At 52.3% G+C, this 17689-nt stretch overlaps 4 protein-coding genes across 4 annotated transcripts; 2 read left to right on the top strand and 2 right to left on the bottom strand.

Annotated features, from left to right (window-relative positions):
• Positions 1 to 540: 540 nt before the first annotated feature.
• Positions 541 to 2031, top strand: HER10_EVM0001798 (uncharacterized protein; the record flags this gene model as incomplete). The annotated part of the gene is made up of 1 exon (XM_035471533.1): positions 541 to 2031. One exon carries the CDS (start codon positions 541 to 543, stop codon positions 2029 to 2031), a length of 1491 nt encoding a protein of 496 aa, XP_035332205.1.
• A 969-nt stretch (positions 2032 to 3000) lies between these two features.
• HER10_EVM0009700 (uncharacterized protein) lies at positions 3001 to 9416 on the top strand (the record flags this gene model as incomplete). Its single annotated transcript, XM_035479180.1, has 8 exons — positions 3001 to 3387; positions 3444 to 3657; positions 3714 to 3779; positions 3855 to 4133; positions 4191 to 4425; positions 4480 to 4509; positions 4557 to 7959; positions 9071 to 9416. Exons 1-8 carry the CDS (start codon positions 3044 to 3046, stop codon positions 9414 to 9416), a joined length of 4917 nt encoding a protein of 1638 aa, XP_035333144.1. The 5' UTR covers positions 3001 to 3043.
• Positions 9417 to 9821: 405 nt separating this feature from the next.
• HER10_EVM0011800 (uncharacterized protein) lies at positions 9822 to 11451 on the bottom strand (the record flags this gene model as incomplete). Its single annotated transcript, XM_035481219.1, has 4 exons — positions 9822 to 10528; positions 10607 to 10875; positions 10946 to 11150; positions 11187 to 11451. 4 exons carry the CDS (start codon positions 11449 to 11451, stop codon positions 9822 to 9824), a joined length of 1446 nt encoding a protein of 481 aa, XP_035333421.1.
• Positions 11452 to 12314: 863 nt separating this feature from the next.
• On the bottom strand, positions 12315 to 17327 carry HER10_EVM0008067 (uncharacterized protein). The gene is made up of 2 exons (XM_035483055.1): positions 13537 to 17327; positions 12315 to 13434 (listed from the first exon to the last, which is right to left on the bottom strand). Exons 1-2 carry the CDS (start codon positions 14846 to 14848, stop codon positions 13205 to 13207), a joined length of 1542 nt encoding a protein of 513 aa, XP_035332956.1. The 5' UTR covers positions 14849 to 17327; the 3' UTR covers positions 12315 to 13204.
• Positions 17328 to 17689: the final 362 nt, after the last annotated feature.

Below are 17689 nucleotides of genomic sequence, written 5' to 3'. Positions count from 1 at the left end.
AGTCCGACGATGTGCGACTGCTAGCTTCGTCTCTTCGATTCTGCAATTCTGTAACAAAAGTAAGTGGTGTGTAGTGAGTGTTTGACAGAGAGATTTCCGACTTAGATACTTACACGACGGTTGGATGAATAGGTTAGTTGACAAACAGACACAAAAGACGAATACGAAACAATTAGTCTGTCCCTTTGGACGTGAAGCTTTTCAGCTAAGCCGTGATGCGCCACAACTCTATCCCTGTTTTCAGCCGTCGACGCTAGGTTTTCAGCTCACTCGTGACGTCTTCTATCTTTTGACAAGAACACTCCGTGAAATTCCAGCTGCCTTTCGTAGTGAAAAGCGCAGTATTGGTGAGAGGACACCTTTCTTTACCCCGCCAGCTCGGAGGCGAAACCACTCTGCGATGCTCATAATACTCCGTCTTACCCCGTTCGATATTGATTGCCAACCAGCAAGGTAGTTGTCAGAATAGCACAGGCCAAACAACACTCGCCTACACACACGCACACACAAGACTCTGATCTTAGTCCGCAACAATTCACCATGTCTAGCGACGAGGCCACGGAAGCGCTGCTGCTCTGCTACTTGGATGGGAACAAACTCATCTTTAGATATCTCCGTCGCAACGCAGGAGCGGACAACAGCTCGAGCTTCGCGACCATCAGCAAGCCGTATCCGCTCAACTTGAGCAATTCGCTATACAGCTTACTCCCGGGCTACCGGCCTTCGTGGCCCATGCCGGTCAACTACAATGACAATATCGAGATCAAGTCCACCGGCGCTCTGACCTGGCAGGACGGTCTCGCCCAGCTGCAAATGGTCGTCGTTGTCAGCCACGGCCAGCAGAGCAACGATGCCTCGCACCCGCGATACAAGGCCTTTGTGCTGGAGCTCACCCCGAGTCTGGACATCTGCTCCGCTGCGTGCCTGCCCGCGGGGACTGAGACGGGACCAGCTACTGACTGGGCCAACCAGCCCTGGTCCGCCGGCGTCAAGCAGGACGACTTCTCACACATGTCTGCGAGCATCCTGACCGTCAACGGCCGGCTTTTCGCCACGGCCTCGCCCTTCTTCCAGCCCATCGAGCACAACCTGCTAGTTCCTGACGCCAACGACCCGTACCGCGAAGTCGCTTATGACGAACGCAAGTGGCCCAGGGCCGACGACCGCTTTGCCTCACTCTGCTGCCGCAAAGACTCCGGTGACCGTGACTTCTCCGTGCCTACGCGGGGCGGGGCCGCGTACTTGACCGGCTACCGCCCGTCCGCCGACTGGTTCGCCTCGCCGATGTTGATTCCAAACGGACCACAAATAGACAACAGAGGCACAGGAAACGTCGGACCGCAGCAGCTCATCTACCTCGACAACTCGACTACCGTCTTTGCGCTTTATACCCCGTTCCCAGATGACAACAGCGGTCTGGCATCATCGAGAGTCATCACGCTCGGCTTCACCAGCGCCACTGCCATGGGCAGGCTCACCTCCACCTCGGCAGACACGCGGTGGTCCCTCCTCAACATCACCTCGGGCAGCCACGGCTTCCGGGCGGCCTGTGCCGTCGCCGTCCAGCCACCCGACCCGTCCGCTCCGCCGCTCCTTTACATCTTCGCCGTCGATTCCAACGACAACAACCAGGGCCGGCTCTGGTACATGACGCTGCCCCTGTGCGGCTACGACTCCATATACGGCCACCCGAAGCTAGAGCCGGGAACCACTACCATCGACGTGGGCGATCAGGCCGCTAGCAACGGCCTGCAATGGATAGACGGCAATTCTCCCCAGCCCATAAACGCTGAACCGACAAGGCCACTCAAGGTCGTCCGCTACGGCAACTCTCTTGGTGTGTTACACCAAGCTGGTAGCGAGATTCGGTTGCTCAGACTCGACTTGCAAAAGGATGGCACCCTTACTGATCCTGCCTACCCCCAATTTAAACACATGTATCGTCAGTATGCCAAAGTCACGTCCGAGAATTCGGCTGTACTGGTATCTGCTTGCGCCATGCCCCTCAAGTTTTGCAGCCGCTTCGTATAAGACCCCTGATACGCTCGGGCACGGGATTTGTGCGGTTAAGATTTGCAGATAAGCAGTTGTTGATATCGTAAACATTATTGACATCATGCTAAGGCAAGGTGGGTATCGTGAATCTAGGTGATCATATGGGAATGTATAGTCTGAGAGGAGAGAGCCGAGGATGAGAGGACAGAAAGAAACTGCAATCAACTAGACTATTCCATTCGTCAACCCTGTTATCTAATTTACGTTGAGAATAAAACAGTATTTTCTCTGCCAGACTTTACGCAGCCGGTACCCTCACTTTACCCATACTCGTGCCGACCAAACCCCGCCTAACGTCGCTCTTACATCCCCCATACTTTCAGGTTGTCTATTATCAAAGCAATGATGACAGTTCTGACGGCCTTCTTGCTCTGATTAGTCGATTACTCCACTTTTACTGACGCCAGCCTTGTGAGACGAGGGGATGTAGCAGCGAAGCCTGGCAGGCTGTGCTACAGCGCGTCAGGAGGTGATAAAGCAATGCTGCGTGACCAGGCGTGGAGCTGTTAATTGCACTTCTGCCTGATCCTGGCATAGGTACTGATAGAGGCGGCTGAAGCTGAGTAGGAGAAAACCAATCAATCATTCACATAGCATTCGAGGCTAGCGCTTACTCTTGCATGTCCATCCTGGAGATATTGGCGAATGAGCCTAAGAGCTGTGGTCCGACCGCTCAAGTCAGTTCTCATCAGCCGCTGGTAGGTTTTCAGAAGGTCTAGGTAAACCAGCGCGGGGATTGGTCGTCGTGGTGACGTGCAGTGCTTGTTGGTTTGTGGTTTGAGGCTTCCAGACATGCCTTGATAGGCCCAAAGCCGAGCTGGAGTGCGAACCCTTGTCAAAACCCAAGCACCAATGTCTTCCAGCCACGGACGCCACCTGATAGGTGTAAACCTCGAGAACAGTGCCAACGGAGGGGGAGAAATCTTTTCTCTTCGCCAGCTTCCGCTCTTTCGCCGGCTTCGTTGCCTAGTGCGAGGTCAGCAGCATCATGCCGACCGATCACAACCAGAACTTCAGGATACGAGGACTACCCCGTGGATATGAGACCAGGGCTAGTGTCCGTGATTTGGTCAAGGAAGTTCTTTCTCTCGAACCCAACGCAAGCGTCATTGTTCATTCGCTTGCGACTTGTCCTGTCAAACGAGACAATCGAGTCGCTACTCTCCGGTTCAATCCCCTCCCAGATTGCTTCTCGGATCGCTCTAGAAATGAATGGGTGATTAGCCTAACGAATGAGGATGACTCCGACTTTAGGGCACCGCTCATATTCGATACTCACTTCTCAGGCTTCACACCTCTTCAACGTGACGTCGAAACGAGTTGTAATGTAGAGTGAGTTGACGAGGATCTCACTGTGGCTAGGTATGCGACATTAACCCATACTCCAGTGTGATTGCTATGTCTGGCCTCGGAGGGCACGCCTTTGGTTCGTTCAAGGAAAGAGGAGGGCCTTTCATGTGGCTCCGAGATGCGCTTCCATTAGATATTCCAAATGCAAGGATATTAATATATGGATACGACACTCAACTTGTACGGAGCAGCTCCTTCCAAAACTTGTCGGATCTGGGCAGAGCTCTCCAGATTGATTTGAGAGGTATTCAGGTGTGTATATTGCGCCTGAAATCCGAGTCGCTGTATGTAGCTAATCTAGCATACAGGACTCAAAGCATCCCCATCCCATAGTGTTTATTGGGCACAGCCTGGGAGGTCTTGTCATCAAAGAGGTTAGCTCAATCCAGAGTACCACCGAAGAAGGGATTCATCAGCTACTGACAGCCTTGCTTTATCCATTCGTGCAGACTATAGTCAGGATGAAAGAAGAGACACACGAAGCGCATGCATCGATCCTAGACTCAATATCTGGATTCATATTCTTTGGCGTTCCTCATCAAGGCTTGGCCATCGAGTCACTCGTTCCCCTGGTCAAAAACCAGCCTAACCGGAGTCTACTTGAGTCGCTCAACAGAAATTCGGCACTCCTCCAACGCCTGGACAAAGAATTTAACAATGTGATTAATGCAAGAAGGCCGTCAATTGTGTCCTTCTACGAAACGGAGAAGTCTCCCACGGCTGTGGAAGTAGGTTCATCTGGTTCGGTTTGCCTCCGACGAAGTGCCTGCTTACACTTAGTTTAGGTAAATGGCAAGTGGGAGTTGTCTGGGCCTAGCGAAGTCTTAGTTGATGTCTCTTCAGCGACATGCTACAGCAATCAACGCCATCCGATTGACCGCAACCACTCTGAGATGGTGAAATACAGTCACGGACTCGACGTGTTCTACAGGCGTGTCATCACTGTTACACGAGAAATTCTGAGCACCAGTACGCAGAGCAGAACCGGTGCCAGAAGCCGCCAAGAAACTGCAGTTGATGGTGGGTAGTTAGATCCCAATCTTCGTCTAGACAATAAAATGACAGCTCTTGCAGCATCTATATTGCTTTCGGATGACAATAAGGGTACGCAACCTGAGGACCTACTGTAACAATTAGCTGACACGACTTAGACTGTCTCAGGTCACTTTCTTTCCGAGAACAGGAGTATAGGTACAGCGATGTTTATTCCACAAAGGACACCTGTGGTTGGCTTCTCGAGGATCCGGAATACCAAGCTTGGATGAATAGTGCGCGGGGTCTTTTCTGGATCAAAGGGAACCCTGGAACCGGCAAGTCAGTTCTCATGAAATTTGCAGTCACAACCATGGATCGCAGAGGGTCCGGAGAACTCGTTGTGTCCTTCTTCATTCACGGCCGGGGAAACCCTTTGCAAAAGACTCCCTTGGGTGTGTTCCGGGCATTGCTTAGCTCCATGCTCAAGTCCTTCCCACAACACCTCTCTCAACTCACTGAACGCTTCAAAGACCGGCAGGCGCGATTTGGGGCTTATGAAGAGAACCGATGGAATTGGACCGAAAGGGAACTTCAAGATTTCATGTCCGAGACTTTGACCAAGGGAACCAAAAAGTTGCCTGTGGTAATCTTTGTCGATGCCCTTGATGAGTCCGGGGAGGATGATGCGAAAAGCTTACTGACGTACTTCAAAACCCTCATGGACGACATAGAACGCGAACAGGCACAGGTTAAAATATGCTTTTCTTCGAGGCATTATCCTATCCTTGGGTACGAAACGATGTCAGCAATCCATGTGGAAGAGAAAAACGACCAAGACATCAGGCTAGTCGTTCGAGAACGACTCAAAGAAATTCAACCGGTCGCAAAGCGGCAACAGCTTGAGAATGAAATCTTGATGAAGGCTCACGGAGGATTTCAATGGACAATATTAATTGTTGCCTTGATACTCCATGGAAGCGCTATTGGTAACAGGGTCGAGAGTCTGCACAAAAGACTCACAACTATCCCAGAAGCCCTTGATGGGTTGTACGCTGATATACTAAGCGACGTCGATCCTGTCGAGCAACACCAAGTGACGAAATTGTTTCAATGGGTCTTATTTGCCGCGCGACCATTGTCTTCACACGAGCTTCGAGAAGCTCTTGCTATCGATTACAAGGACAAGAGTTGCAGAACTATTTCGCAACTCAGACAACACGACAACTGGACAGAGACTACGACTCAGTTCGAGAGAATCGTCACACATATCTCCAAAGGCCTTGTGGAATTCCGAACTCGCGAGATTTGGGAGCAATACGAGCCTGATGGAGAGGACTGGGACCGGGAAGCTCAGTTCGTCCACCAGTCAGTTGCGGATTATGTGCTCGAAAAATTCATCCGCCACGATTCTACCGGTCGATATTCCATTGGAGCTGGTCACTTTGAGATATCAAGGTCTTGTCTGAGCTACCTGACTTTGAGAGAAGTCTTAGAAGGCGCTCGGCTATCTTCGAATAGACTCTCAGCAAGGTTCCCGCTGATACCATATACAGCACAGTTCTTGTTCCACCATATTCGGGAAGTTGAACGTGCAGGAATCCCTCAGGAAGACCTTCTTGCGCGTATTCACTGGGGTCGGCAATCTGAAATCTTGAATAATATCGCGAGCCTATGGAGAGTGATGGATCCTGACAATATTCACGCACCTAAAGGATGGCCCTTTGTTGGGGCAACATCGCTTCACGTTTTGGTGGGGTTCGGCTCAGAGAGCTGTTTGGACGCATTTCTTGTCAAAGATGATGCAGAGCTAGAAGTTAGAGATGCGGATGGGAACACACCATTACTACTGGCTCTCAGAGAGTGTCGCGAAGACATGGCCTTACTACTGCTGGATCGGTCCATCGAATGGCAGCTCCAAGAAGAGGCATCCAACATCGGGGTCGCTCAAGACAACAGCCGAGGGCAGCCAAGGAATTATCTTTCTCACCTAGATTTGAAAAATCATGACGGGGAAACGCCCTTGACCGTTGCCGCAACGGTGAAGGCCGGGGAGGTAATCTTCAAGTTAATCGAAGCGGGCGCTGATCTGGAGCTCTTCGGGCATCCGTTCGAGCTCGTATCATACGCCATCCGTGACGGGAACAAAAAGCTTTTTTCAATACTATTGGAAAAGGGGGTTAAGCACGACGGAGCTATCTTTTCTGCGGTGAAAGGCCTGCCTGAGAACGTCGACCTCGATGTTCTAGAAATTTTGTCAGAACTCCTAAAGGCTGGCGGCAATACACGCAAATCTACGAACTTTGTTTGGACATCTGAGGATGAAGATGAATATGCATACGAGGATGAAGCGATGATTGTGGCGTCGCGAAGAGGTCTGACGGCAATCGTCAGCCTACTCCTGTTACATGGCGCTTCCGCGGAGGTACTGGACGATTCCGGGAATTTTCCATTGTTGGTCGCTGCACGTAATGGCCATGAGGAAACAGTGAAGGTTCTTCTTCACCACGCACCGCAAATGGTTGAAATCTCTGACTCTAACGAGCAGACAGCCTTTGACGCAGCCGTTGTAGAGGGCTATTTTGAATGGGCATTGATGCTTCTGCCTCAAGAGGACAAAGCTGTCGCATCAGTCGAGGCATTTGAGGTGGCTGTCAAGGCGGGCGAAGTAGGATTAGTGAGAGCAATTCTACGCGCGGAAGTGAAGCACGCATACACAGACGATCGAATGCATCGAACACCATTCTTTTGGGCTGTCCTGAAGGGGGATGAAACTGCAGTCGAACTACTTCTCCAGCAGGGTGAGGTCTACATCGATAGAAGAGACGGATATGGTCAATCGCCATTGTCATGGGCTGCACGGGAGGGGCATGAAGCCGTAGTCGCACTGCTTCTAGATACGGGTCTAGTCGACGCCAATGCAAGAGACTATGACGGTCAATCGCCATTGTCATGGGCTGCCCAGCAAGGACATGAAGCGGTGGTCCGCCTACTTCTCCTTAGAGGTGAGGTCAATGTCAATGCGAGAGACCATGAAGGTCAATCGCCATTGTCATGGGCTGCTCAACAGGGGCATGGAGGGGTAATCGAATTGCTTCTCGATTTGTTAGAGGTTGACATCGATTCAAGAGACCAATATGGCTATACACCACTCTGGCGGGCTATTCAGCATGGATATGAGGCGGCGATTAACTTGCTTGTCGTTAAAGGTCATGCCGACGTCAATGTAGCAGATAAACATGGTCGAACGCCACTCTTATGGGCTACTCAACATGGACAACAGGAGGTAATCAAGTTGCTTCTCGACACGGGAAAGGCCGATATCGATAGAGAAGATCGTTATGGCCAAACGCCGCTCTTCTGGGCTGTTAAGCATGGGCACGAGGCGGTGGTTAAGCTACTTGTGGAGACAGGCAAGGCTGCCGTCGATGGGAAAGATCAATGTGGTCGGACACCACTCTTAGTGGCCGCTCAGCATGGGCACGAGGCGGTGATTAGGCTTCTTCTCGATACAGGTAAGGTCGATGTCGATGGGAAAGATCAACACAATCGGACACCACTCTCATGGGCTGCTGAGGAGGGGTATGATAGAGTGGTCAAGCTACTCATGGACACAGGCAAGGTTGACGTCGATAGCAAAGATCAAAATGGCCGAACGCCACTCTCATGGGCTGCGCAGCGAGGGCAAGAGGCGGTTGTCTGGCGGCTCAAGCACTCATCGAAACTTGCACACTTCGAATGATGCAGTTTCTTAATTAAATTTCCTCCCCCACGTCTTCGCTGAAAAATGAGATAGTCAACGTAGCCGTGGCGACTAACTTCAATGCGGCACCTTATCATTTCCCCAAACCAGCAGAAACCTTCTTTGAGAGGCTGCATCTCAGCATCCTTTCCGTAGCTTGAACTATCTGTCGCTGACTACTTCTCGTGCGGCGGCCTAAGTTTGATGAACAGAGATGCCGATTTCGGCGTAATAATCTAAAGTAAAGAAATGGAAGGTGGCCTAGAAGTCAGACGATGATCCGCATCGAAGGTCGTATCTGCCCAATGGTGTCTTACAGGCGTGTGTGTCCCGACAATTGGGATAGAGGAACTCGAACATCTCTTTCGACTTGAACTCTTCTGTCTCGGCCCCTCTACTAGGCTTTGCTCTTGAGAAGCTTCTCCTGGGAAGCATCAAGTCACATTTCTTGCACGATACCTGGACATGATGTTAGACTCCGTATTACCAACGTCAATGCGAACCCGGAGTAAATGACCAGTAATACCAAGGGATGGATGCAGCTTTATAAACTTCTAGAACCAAACTTGCAACATCATGGAAAGGCGCAAGTGGAAAGCCGTCGTGGACTTCCTCACCAAGCTATTCGAAGGCAGAGTCCCGCACTCAGCCATAATTCATGTCAACAAGTCTTCTCGAAATCAAGTTTCATGCGTCAATGCTCGCTATGAACCTAACATGCTTCAATCGAGGCTTCTTAAATTGACATACACAAGGCTCGCCTTTTTTTTTGGAGGGTCGCTTTGGGAGGAAGGCTGATGCGTACTAGACAGCGCCACCTTCTTCTTCTTTACCATCAGAACCGAGGGAACAGCGTCGAAGGCGATTGTGAAAGTAACATTATCAAGGGCATTTCATTGAAATGACGGAGAGCAACCTTACTTGGGCTTTTCCCTGGTTCACTTCATTGAGGCCCAGCGGTAGCGTTCCCCACTACGATCGTTCCAAAGTGGACCACGATAGCTTCACAAAAAGATCAAAAACATACAACACCAGGTATTCGCTGGTCGTCACCGACCCAACTACTAATCCGGCCCTCATTGGCTTGTCTATGGGAGAGCGGACGGGATCCCGAATTTTCCAATGGGTATGGTCGTATGTGAAGGTATCGCGAGGTCTCAGAGACTGTGACGGCCACGCGCATTACTGCGGGATCCTAAGATCAGCTCATTATGCACTTTTCTGCTGCATTTCTGCTCAGTCGGAGAAGTTCTGTTTGGTATCTGGTCTCTTCGCAACTAGCAGGCTAGGTATCTGAACCATTAAATGAGAACTATGAGTAGTAGATGCAGCATGAACTCCGGCCAGCGAAGCTACGTGTCACAGATACAATCCATTTAATCATGTTCTGACTTATGCCTACAGCAACAGATACGGTAAGAAGTCTTGCATGAGAAGATATCATAAGAATTCTCTGTGGACTCTAAACATGGGTACTTTCCGTCGGTCAAAAGATCCCAGCAGACGCAAAGGTCTGCGCCTTCGATATGTCATGGTCCGTCTGATAGAATCTATACGCTCTGCGAACACGCCAAAGAAGAAGTCATAGAACCGACCTGCGATTCAGAATATACAGAAAAGCTTTCCCTATCGTCTATACGACCTATTCCATATCCTTGCAATGAGACTGCGCTGCCCCTTTCCCGAACTATATCCGCTGAGCCTACCTGGGAATAGGATCGACTCCCTCAAAAGTAGTCGCAGGCAATGTCCCCAATGCCGCGCCTGGTTCTTCGGCAAAAAGTCCTGGAAGAGTACTACCGTCATCCAATAAGTCATCCAACCACGCATCCCCGATAACACGGGGAAAAGCCGCTTCCCACGTTGGCCAGTACATCATGTTGTTGATGTTGTTGCTGAAGTCTACATGTAGACTTTCCGAGTCCGGAAAGACGGAGCGCTCCTCAGCTCCTCCGTCTCCTGGCCAAACCCCTAGACTTGTGACCCGCTCCGTCGGCTGTATGATAGTCTGGGTTGCTGACGACATCGCGTCGACTTCGTCCAACTCCACGTCCAGCCTCCCGCCTGCCTTCTCGAGTGGCTGCTTCTCGCTCTGGATCTTGAGTTGACGGCGAGTCTGACTGATCTCTCTAGCGCCACTATACTTTGAGACAAGGTTGGCGTTTCTTTTTATGGTCTTCTTCGGCGCGGGCTGGAGGATCATCTTGACGGCGAAACCCTTGAACACATCTAGCAGCTTCCACCGCTTCGAGTCGTCCAAGCGCTGTCCGATAGCTTCCTCCATCTCCGAGTAGGTTCCATTTTCTACGTCCGATGGGATAGCTTGCATGAAGATGCTTTCGGTGTCGCCTTGTTCCTTTGTCGGTGTCTCCATTGTTGTATCTTGTTCATCGAAAGGTATCCTGTAGACTTTGGCCAATGTGAGTTGGAGCTCTCCAATCGAAGACATAACCCGGTCTCCGGTAAGAGAGCCTTGGATTGACTTACAAGGATCCGGTACATCTTTATGATTGGGGAAGAGAATCCTAAAAATCTCCCTCCACTTGTCCACTTCCGTCTTGACTCCTGCTCTGCGTCTTTTGCTCCTAAGAAGCCTCTCCTGAACGGCATCGAAACCCTCAGTAAGACCCTCGCCTTCGATGACCTCACAAAGTGATGACGCTTTCAGGTGGCTTGCGACTTCGGCCTCTGCTTTGAAAGTACGGTGGCAACGTGGGCAATTGGGGGTTTGCCGGTGAATCCTGTGCAGGTGCTCCCTAGATACAAGTTCGCGTCAATTCTAAGAGTCAGTCCATAGAAGGGAGGGTGAAGATCATCACTACTCACTTCAACCGGTGCGTCTTAGAAAACGCCGCTCCTCTGCAGCTCTTTCGTTGACCATACTTCGCAGGATCGTACTTCAGATAGGGGCAAGCCAGTAGCAATGAAGTATTAGTGCCACGGGTAAGAGTTTCTGCGATTTCTGCCTGGCTCAGTTCGTCATCCGGAAACCGAGGCACATTTCGCCCTTCAGCAGCGGATGTCTTTCCGACTTGTGTATTGCAAACCCCGACGCACTGGGCGAAACAAAGCTCAGCTCGCGAAAACTCGCACTCCAGATCTATAGATGAAGAGGCGGCTGTCGGGCTTCGGATCGATGGAGAAGGAAAACGATAAGACTGGCCCTGGATCGTCGGACGTCTTCGCCGCCGACGTGAGAAATACCAGGTCAGATTCGGAGGCGAGGCATTTTCAGCATCCTCAATGCTCAGACGCGATAGCCACGTCCCTAAAGTGGCCATTGGATGGAAGCCTGGCTTAGCAGCCTTTGGTGCCTCTTTCGACTTGGACATGGTGCGTGAACACGTTCAGATCGAAAATAATATTGTTATGGAATCACAGATCTTCAATTTTACAAGAAACCTGAGTTTCTTATAGACTTTGCTAAAGGGAGGCATCGCTCACAGAGCCTGCGCAGAATATCGCAACTTCGCAATTCTCACTCTACGCGAAAAATAAAATAAAAATAAAGCCAGACCAATACCAAGTCGCCTAATCTCTATACGCCGCAACGACAAGTTGTGTCAGGCTAGATGACGTAGTCTCCATGCTGTGCGACGCGAATTACGAAGCAGGCTGGCCGACTTTCCAGTTCAGCTCAGCTGAACGGTGGCAATCATATAAAGGAGCAAAGGTTTCAAGCAGGGTTACTTTGGCGTCAGCGTCGGCTGGTAGGTGTATATGGATTTTGAAATCGCGCAAATCGAACCATCCGCAATGTCTACCCTCCATCTTTCTCGAGATGGCGCGAAGTACACGCGGGGACTCGGCACTTCGATTATCCAACATTTCCCCAACAGCCAGGCGTTTCCGAACTCAACAAGGCTCTGCCATCACATCCAAACACACTCCCAATCAAGGGATACCAGAGTTCGAGCGCGTCAACGAGTGTCTCAACCGGTCATAAGCATGTAAGCTAACCCACAGCCTGATCTCAGGAATGCGCATCACCCAAAAACAGACAAGGCAAGGCCGGAGTTTTAGCCCGGCATGCCCCGCCATCACCCCGCCACCAACCATCACGCACCCAAAATTACATCTCATATAGCGGTAGCCGGTCACGGAGCATCCAGCCAGCTACCGGCACGTCACGATACTTTCGCATTCCAGACGAGGATGCTAGCTAAGTACGCGCATTAGTACGTGGTCCCCACGTACTCGATGCAAATGAATTATCTCCTACAAAAGTCTTTCCTACAAATACAGGACTCCTCCCCCCCCCGTTCCCTTGCCCCAGACGCCGTGAGAGCTCTGCACCTCTTTGCCCATGCCTCCATCTCGAATATCACCTCCTCTCTCCTCTCAAGTCTGAAGCCCCTCGTGTGGAGTCTTTGCCGCTGAGCGTGGCTGGGTGCGAGTGTTCTGGTCTGAGCGAGGATGAAACGATTTATTCACTCGAAGAAGTCTTTAGGCGGAGAGTCGGGAGGAAAGAATCATGATTGATTGCCGCCAAAACGAAGAAAAAAGAAGTATGCCATGCCATGCCATGCTGACCCTTTCATGCCCGACCGTCCGTCGCCGTGTCAAACCATCTCTCAGAATCGTTTCTTTTTTTATCGCAAAGGTCTCCGCAAAAAGGTGTGATGCCAAACAAAAAAATTAGTCGTCAAGTCGCGCTTGAGAAACTCCAACAATGTCTAGACAGACAGTCCGTATCTGCCACAGGTGCGTTCTTCTAGTTCTGTGCCAACGATGAGGGACGATTCAGGCCATGGTGAAACGTCCGTGAAGTCTGCCTGGCCGCTAATGGCTCCTATGACGCGTGAATCGTCAAAGTCGCCTTGCGGTCGTATGTTCGTGCAGAAGAATTATGTATGCTTGTTCATTGCCACCATTGGCAAGGATGTAATGTGTGCTCGCAAGAGGCGATAGTCTTGCAAGAGTGAATAAAGTGCGAGAGAACGGGATGATACCGTGCCATCGAGCAGAGCGCATGTGGTAGAGGAAGCTCTGGCGCTCTTATTGTCTTCAGGGGCAATGTGAGTCGCGTAAGCACTTCGAGGATCGATGCTTTATAAGAGCTTAGTGCTTGCGAGCCGGAGAATACTAGTGTCGGCCCACTTGACTGTTGCTGGCGCGGCTGCGCTCGTCCTCTTCCATGACATCGCTCAGGCGAGTTGGGTGATGATGTCTGGGGACAGTCTCCCAACCTGGAGCAGCATAGCCCGAGCCGGAATAGTCTTGAGCGGTTCCCTGCTGCTGTTCTCCAGCGGACGTGGTGGGGGTCTGCAGGTAACCGGCACTGGGAGGGTTCGTTGCTGGGGTTTCATACTCTTCTATACCTTCGTCAGAAACTGGGGAAGGTGGAGCAATGAAGGGAACCTTGTTTCCCTGAGAATCGCGAACGAAGTGGCCTTGCGCATCGATAGTGTACTCACCTTCAGAGTATCCACCCTCGGAACCAGCACCCGTGTAAGTAACGCCCTCCTGACCTGGATCGCCGGATGGATAGAGGTTGCTGGAAGTGGCGGGGATGGATTGACCACCAGGAGCTTGAGAATAATCGCCAGCGTAGCCGGCCTGCTGGCCGCCGTATTGCTCACGGGAGCTGCCATGGCGACTGGGGACACCCTGCGTCATCGGGACGACCTGGACGCCGCCGAGGATGGTAGGCTGACCGCTCTGCAGAGACTGGGTCCGTTCGCGCTCTTCATGCTCACGGCGACCAAGCTCCTCCCAAGCGCGGCGGGCCTCTTCTTTGGAGATCTGGAGCTCCTTCTTCATCTCCCTGACGCGTTCATCGTTGGCGGAGTGCTGACGCTCCTTCTGGATAGCTGCCTGAACAGCGTTCTCTCTAGCACGTCTCTCCTCGTCAAGGGCCGACTCTAACATGGCGTTGACCTCCTGCGCACGCTCCAGCTCAGCCCGGGTCTCAAAGAACCATCGCTGGAACTTGCGTTCAGAGCTAGCGCGGAGGCGCTGCAACTCGACGACGGCGTGGAAAAGGTTGGCACCGGCCGCAGTAAGGTCGGTGACCTGGCGAGAGAGCGCTTGGTTGACAGGATCACGCTCAATGTCCTGGTTATTCTGTTCAAGTCGTCGAATCCAGAAGCTGGTGAGACCCTCCCAATGAGCCGATAAGGTTTCCCAACGCTCAAACGCGTGGGGAAATGAGTTTCTGGGTCTCGATCCCGTAGCGCCGGACTCCTGGGCTCCTTGAACAGAGGTGTTAGCAGGCTGTTGAGTGGTGCTGGCCTGAGGGGCTGTGCTGTAGGGTTGCTGGCCGGGCTGAGACGTCGACGCCGTTCGACCGTGTCGAGTCTGCGGCTGAGTCGTTGTGGGCTGGCGGGAACTTCCTCCCGGGTTGGTTCGGGTTTGTGGGGTATCGGTAGCTACGGGTCGCCGGTGAGAGGTGGGGTCCTGCTGGGGCACGTTGGCGGCGCCACCAGCTGTTCCTCCTCCGGCAGCGCCAGTAGCGGCGGTGGCAGCTCGGCGCTCCGCATTCCGTCTCTGCGTCTCCTCCAATAGGCGAGCTTCCTGCTCGGCTCGCTGTCTCTCCAACTGCATCTGTTCCTGTTCGGCTCTCTGACGGGCTGCCTCTCTAGCAGCGCGCTCCTGCATGATCATTCTAGGACCACGAATTCCAGAAGGCGAGCTGGTAGGGTTAGGGGCGCCAGTGGTGCGCTGGCGAGTGGAAGCCGAGGCATTACCGTTGGAAGCGGCAGTGCCGCCTCCGATCAGGTCAGCCATTGATGCGCCCTCTTCTATTTCGTCGGGCGTGAACAGGTTAGGTTGCCGAAGCGCCTCCTCAAGTGCAAAGAGGATGGCACTGCGAGTGTTTCTGGAAACGCGATGAGATCGGTGAGACTCGCGTCGGGTATGAGAAGACGATGATGTTGGGTCTCGGAATAACAGAGCTTCGTCGGAGGACTCTTCGTCAAAGTCCTCGCTCAGATCCTGTGAGAGAACTCTTCGCGCACGCGAATTTCGTCGATCGAGGGGAGCGACGGTTCGAGGGTAATCGTAATTAAAAGTCGGGGCAGGCGCAAGTGCTGGCGTGGGCGCAGGCGCAGGCGCGGTCGCAATCTGTGGTTTGGGACTGAAACCTACTGATGCGGCCTCAATGTGGACCTGGCGGGCAGACTGCGGTGTAGGACTTGGGGTCGCAACGGATCGCGAAGTACGTCGAAGGGTGCGGTGGGAGAGTTGGGACGAAGCTGGAGTGGTTGGTCTCTCAGCGACTGGATCTGGGGTAATGTTTCGCGCTTGCCTCCGCTGCTGCTGGCGCTGCGCAGAAGGGGTCGTGATTTCGTGAATTTCGTGACGGTCGTTAGAAGGCGTGGGGGGAGTTTGGTCTGTCAACTTGACAATGTTGCCCAGGTCACTGCTCTGACCTGTTGGAGTAGACAAGTTGGAATTATCACCACCTTGGTGGTGATTCGGAACTGAGAAATGAGGTAGTGTGGGTGGTGTTGAGGAGGATCTGGGGGAACGCTGATCCAGCAAGAGTCAGCAAGTACCGAAAGGTAGGAACACGGAGGTGGTGTGGATTGTGCGAAAGTCGGGTTACATGGAAAACCGGGCAGGGAAAAAAATGGGTGAGGTTGGAGGGAACAGGGTACAACTTACTCGGTAGGGTGGTATCTTGATGATGGGGGTTCTGATACCACACCCAAAAAATATTGTCGAAGGCGGTCTGTATGAGCAAGTTGCTACTGCTCAGCAGAGACGAATTGAAGGCGGAGAAGTGAGGGTCCAGAGAAATGGAGTCCAAGAAAGAAGAGAAAGGTGCTAAGCCGGAGGTCTGAGGTGAAGAAATTCGAGAGGCTGGAGGTTGGAGCTTGGGTCGAGAAAAAGAGGGTGGCTAGGCGACAATGCGCTTTGGCAGCGTGGGCGGAATTGGACGGATAGATTGGAAGAAGCGCAATTCGAACGGATAAGAGTGAGACTGGAGCCACCTCCCTGCTGTCAGTGGTCGAATTGAGCTGAGCGACCTCTTTTAAATGGATTTGTCGGAACTGCTACTGACTGCGTGCAGTGAAGATTTTGAAAATGGCGAAGATGGCGATGCTGAAGATGTGAGGATTTTGATGGTCGAAGTGAGAGGAAGAAAGCCCGCAGTAGTTTGGAGTAAGGATCAGGGTGAGGTGAGAGGTGAGAGAGAGTGAGAGAAGAGGTTGTGCCAGTTGGGAGGCCTGCTGGTTGTGCGTGGGGGGGAAAAAGAAAGATGGCAAGAAGAAAGATCTTGTGAAATTGGCTTCTCTTTTTTTCCCCTCGTGCAGAATGTTTGTTTTGTTGATGAGAAGGTGGATGAGGCGTGAGAAAAAGCCAATCTCATGTGAAGGAAGGAGCGGCCAATTGGGCAGTGACCGGTGGTGGTTGTGCCTTTCTTGCCCAGTTGCACCTTCCTTTGATTTTCAGTGTCAACTCCAAGGCGAAGTGAGTGTGGAGAGCATCACGTAGGACACTCCAAAGGAAGGTACAAAAGCCTGGGAGTGAGAAGGTGCAGCACCTTGGGCTGGAAGGGGCGGACCAGGAGCTGAAGTTGAGGTACCTTGAACCTCAGGTTCTCCCACTTTCAGGTTGCTGCTCTTCGGCTTCCTCCTCTCTGCGAGGCGGTCCTCCTCGATGCAATTGGATCCAATTGGATGCGGCCTGCTTGCTGGAGGCTGGAAGTTGGTCGTGCCAGTTGGGTTGGGTTGCGACGACCAGGCCAGGTACACGACACGTCCACCAGCCAAACAAGCTCTTTTCTCAGTCTCAGTCTCGGGCCGTTCAGACTTTCTGATTGATAGCAACGCCAATTGTCTCGGGTTGCCCTGGTAGTAAGTAGTGCTCGTCCAATTCCATCCAGTTCACCACATCCAGCTTCAGCTCAGTCAATGTCAGTGCTGCTGCGCGTACGTGACTGGGCTGACGGGAGCGAGAATTGTTTGGTGGCCGCTGTTGCTCCTGCTGCTACCTTGGGCCAACACGGACCTATGGCAGCTCACCAAGCAACACCTCCTCCATGCGACCTCTGTCAGGATGTGGGTGTCGAGGTCATTGACGGCTTGAGTGGGTGGGTGGTCGGTCCAAAGTCGAATGCGCGCGATCAAGTTCGAGTTCGAGGTCAGGATGACTGATGATGCAAGTCGCGCAAGAGCAGGGCAGAAGGCAGGACGGAGACGGGGACGTGGGACACAAAACGGGATGGGACAGGTGACGGGTTTTAATTGTTTCGGCAGGGCACTGGCATCGTACCCAACACCCAACCCATCATCGCGTCAAATTACGAACCACGGCGGAGCTTTCGCTTCTCACCCGGCGGACAAGGCAGGGTTCGAACCATCTCGACATGGAGCTGGGGGTACACTGGAGTCTGGACTCTACACTCTGCACTGGACAGACACGAGCATCCGTATGTACAAACCTGAGTCCTGAGGTATTACATTACCTGACATTAAAAGGTAGTCCTGGTGTACGGACACGGATGCAGAGTACCAACAACATCTCCCGCAGGTGGACAACATGGGCCAATTTCCTCTACTGGCGCGCCCCCAGCCAAGGTACAGCATCCGCCAATTCACGACGTGCAGCCATATGCAGGCT

The sequence above is a fragment of the Colletotrichum scovillei genome (genome assembly GCF_011075155.1).
Source record: "Colletotrichum scovillei strain TJNH1 chromosome Unknown Contig00006, whole genome shotgun sequence".
Lineage (NCBI taxonomy): Eukaryota > Fungi > Ascomycota > Sordariomycetes > Glomerellales > Glomerellaceae > Colletotrichum > Colletotrichum scovillei.
This window is presented reverse-complemented; position numbering and strand designations above follow the sequence as displayed.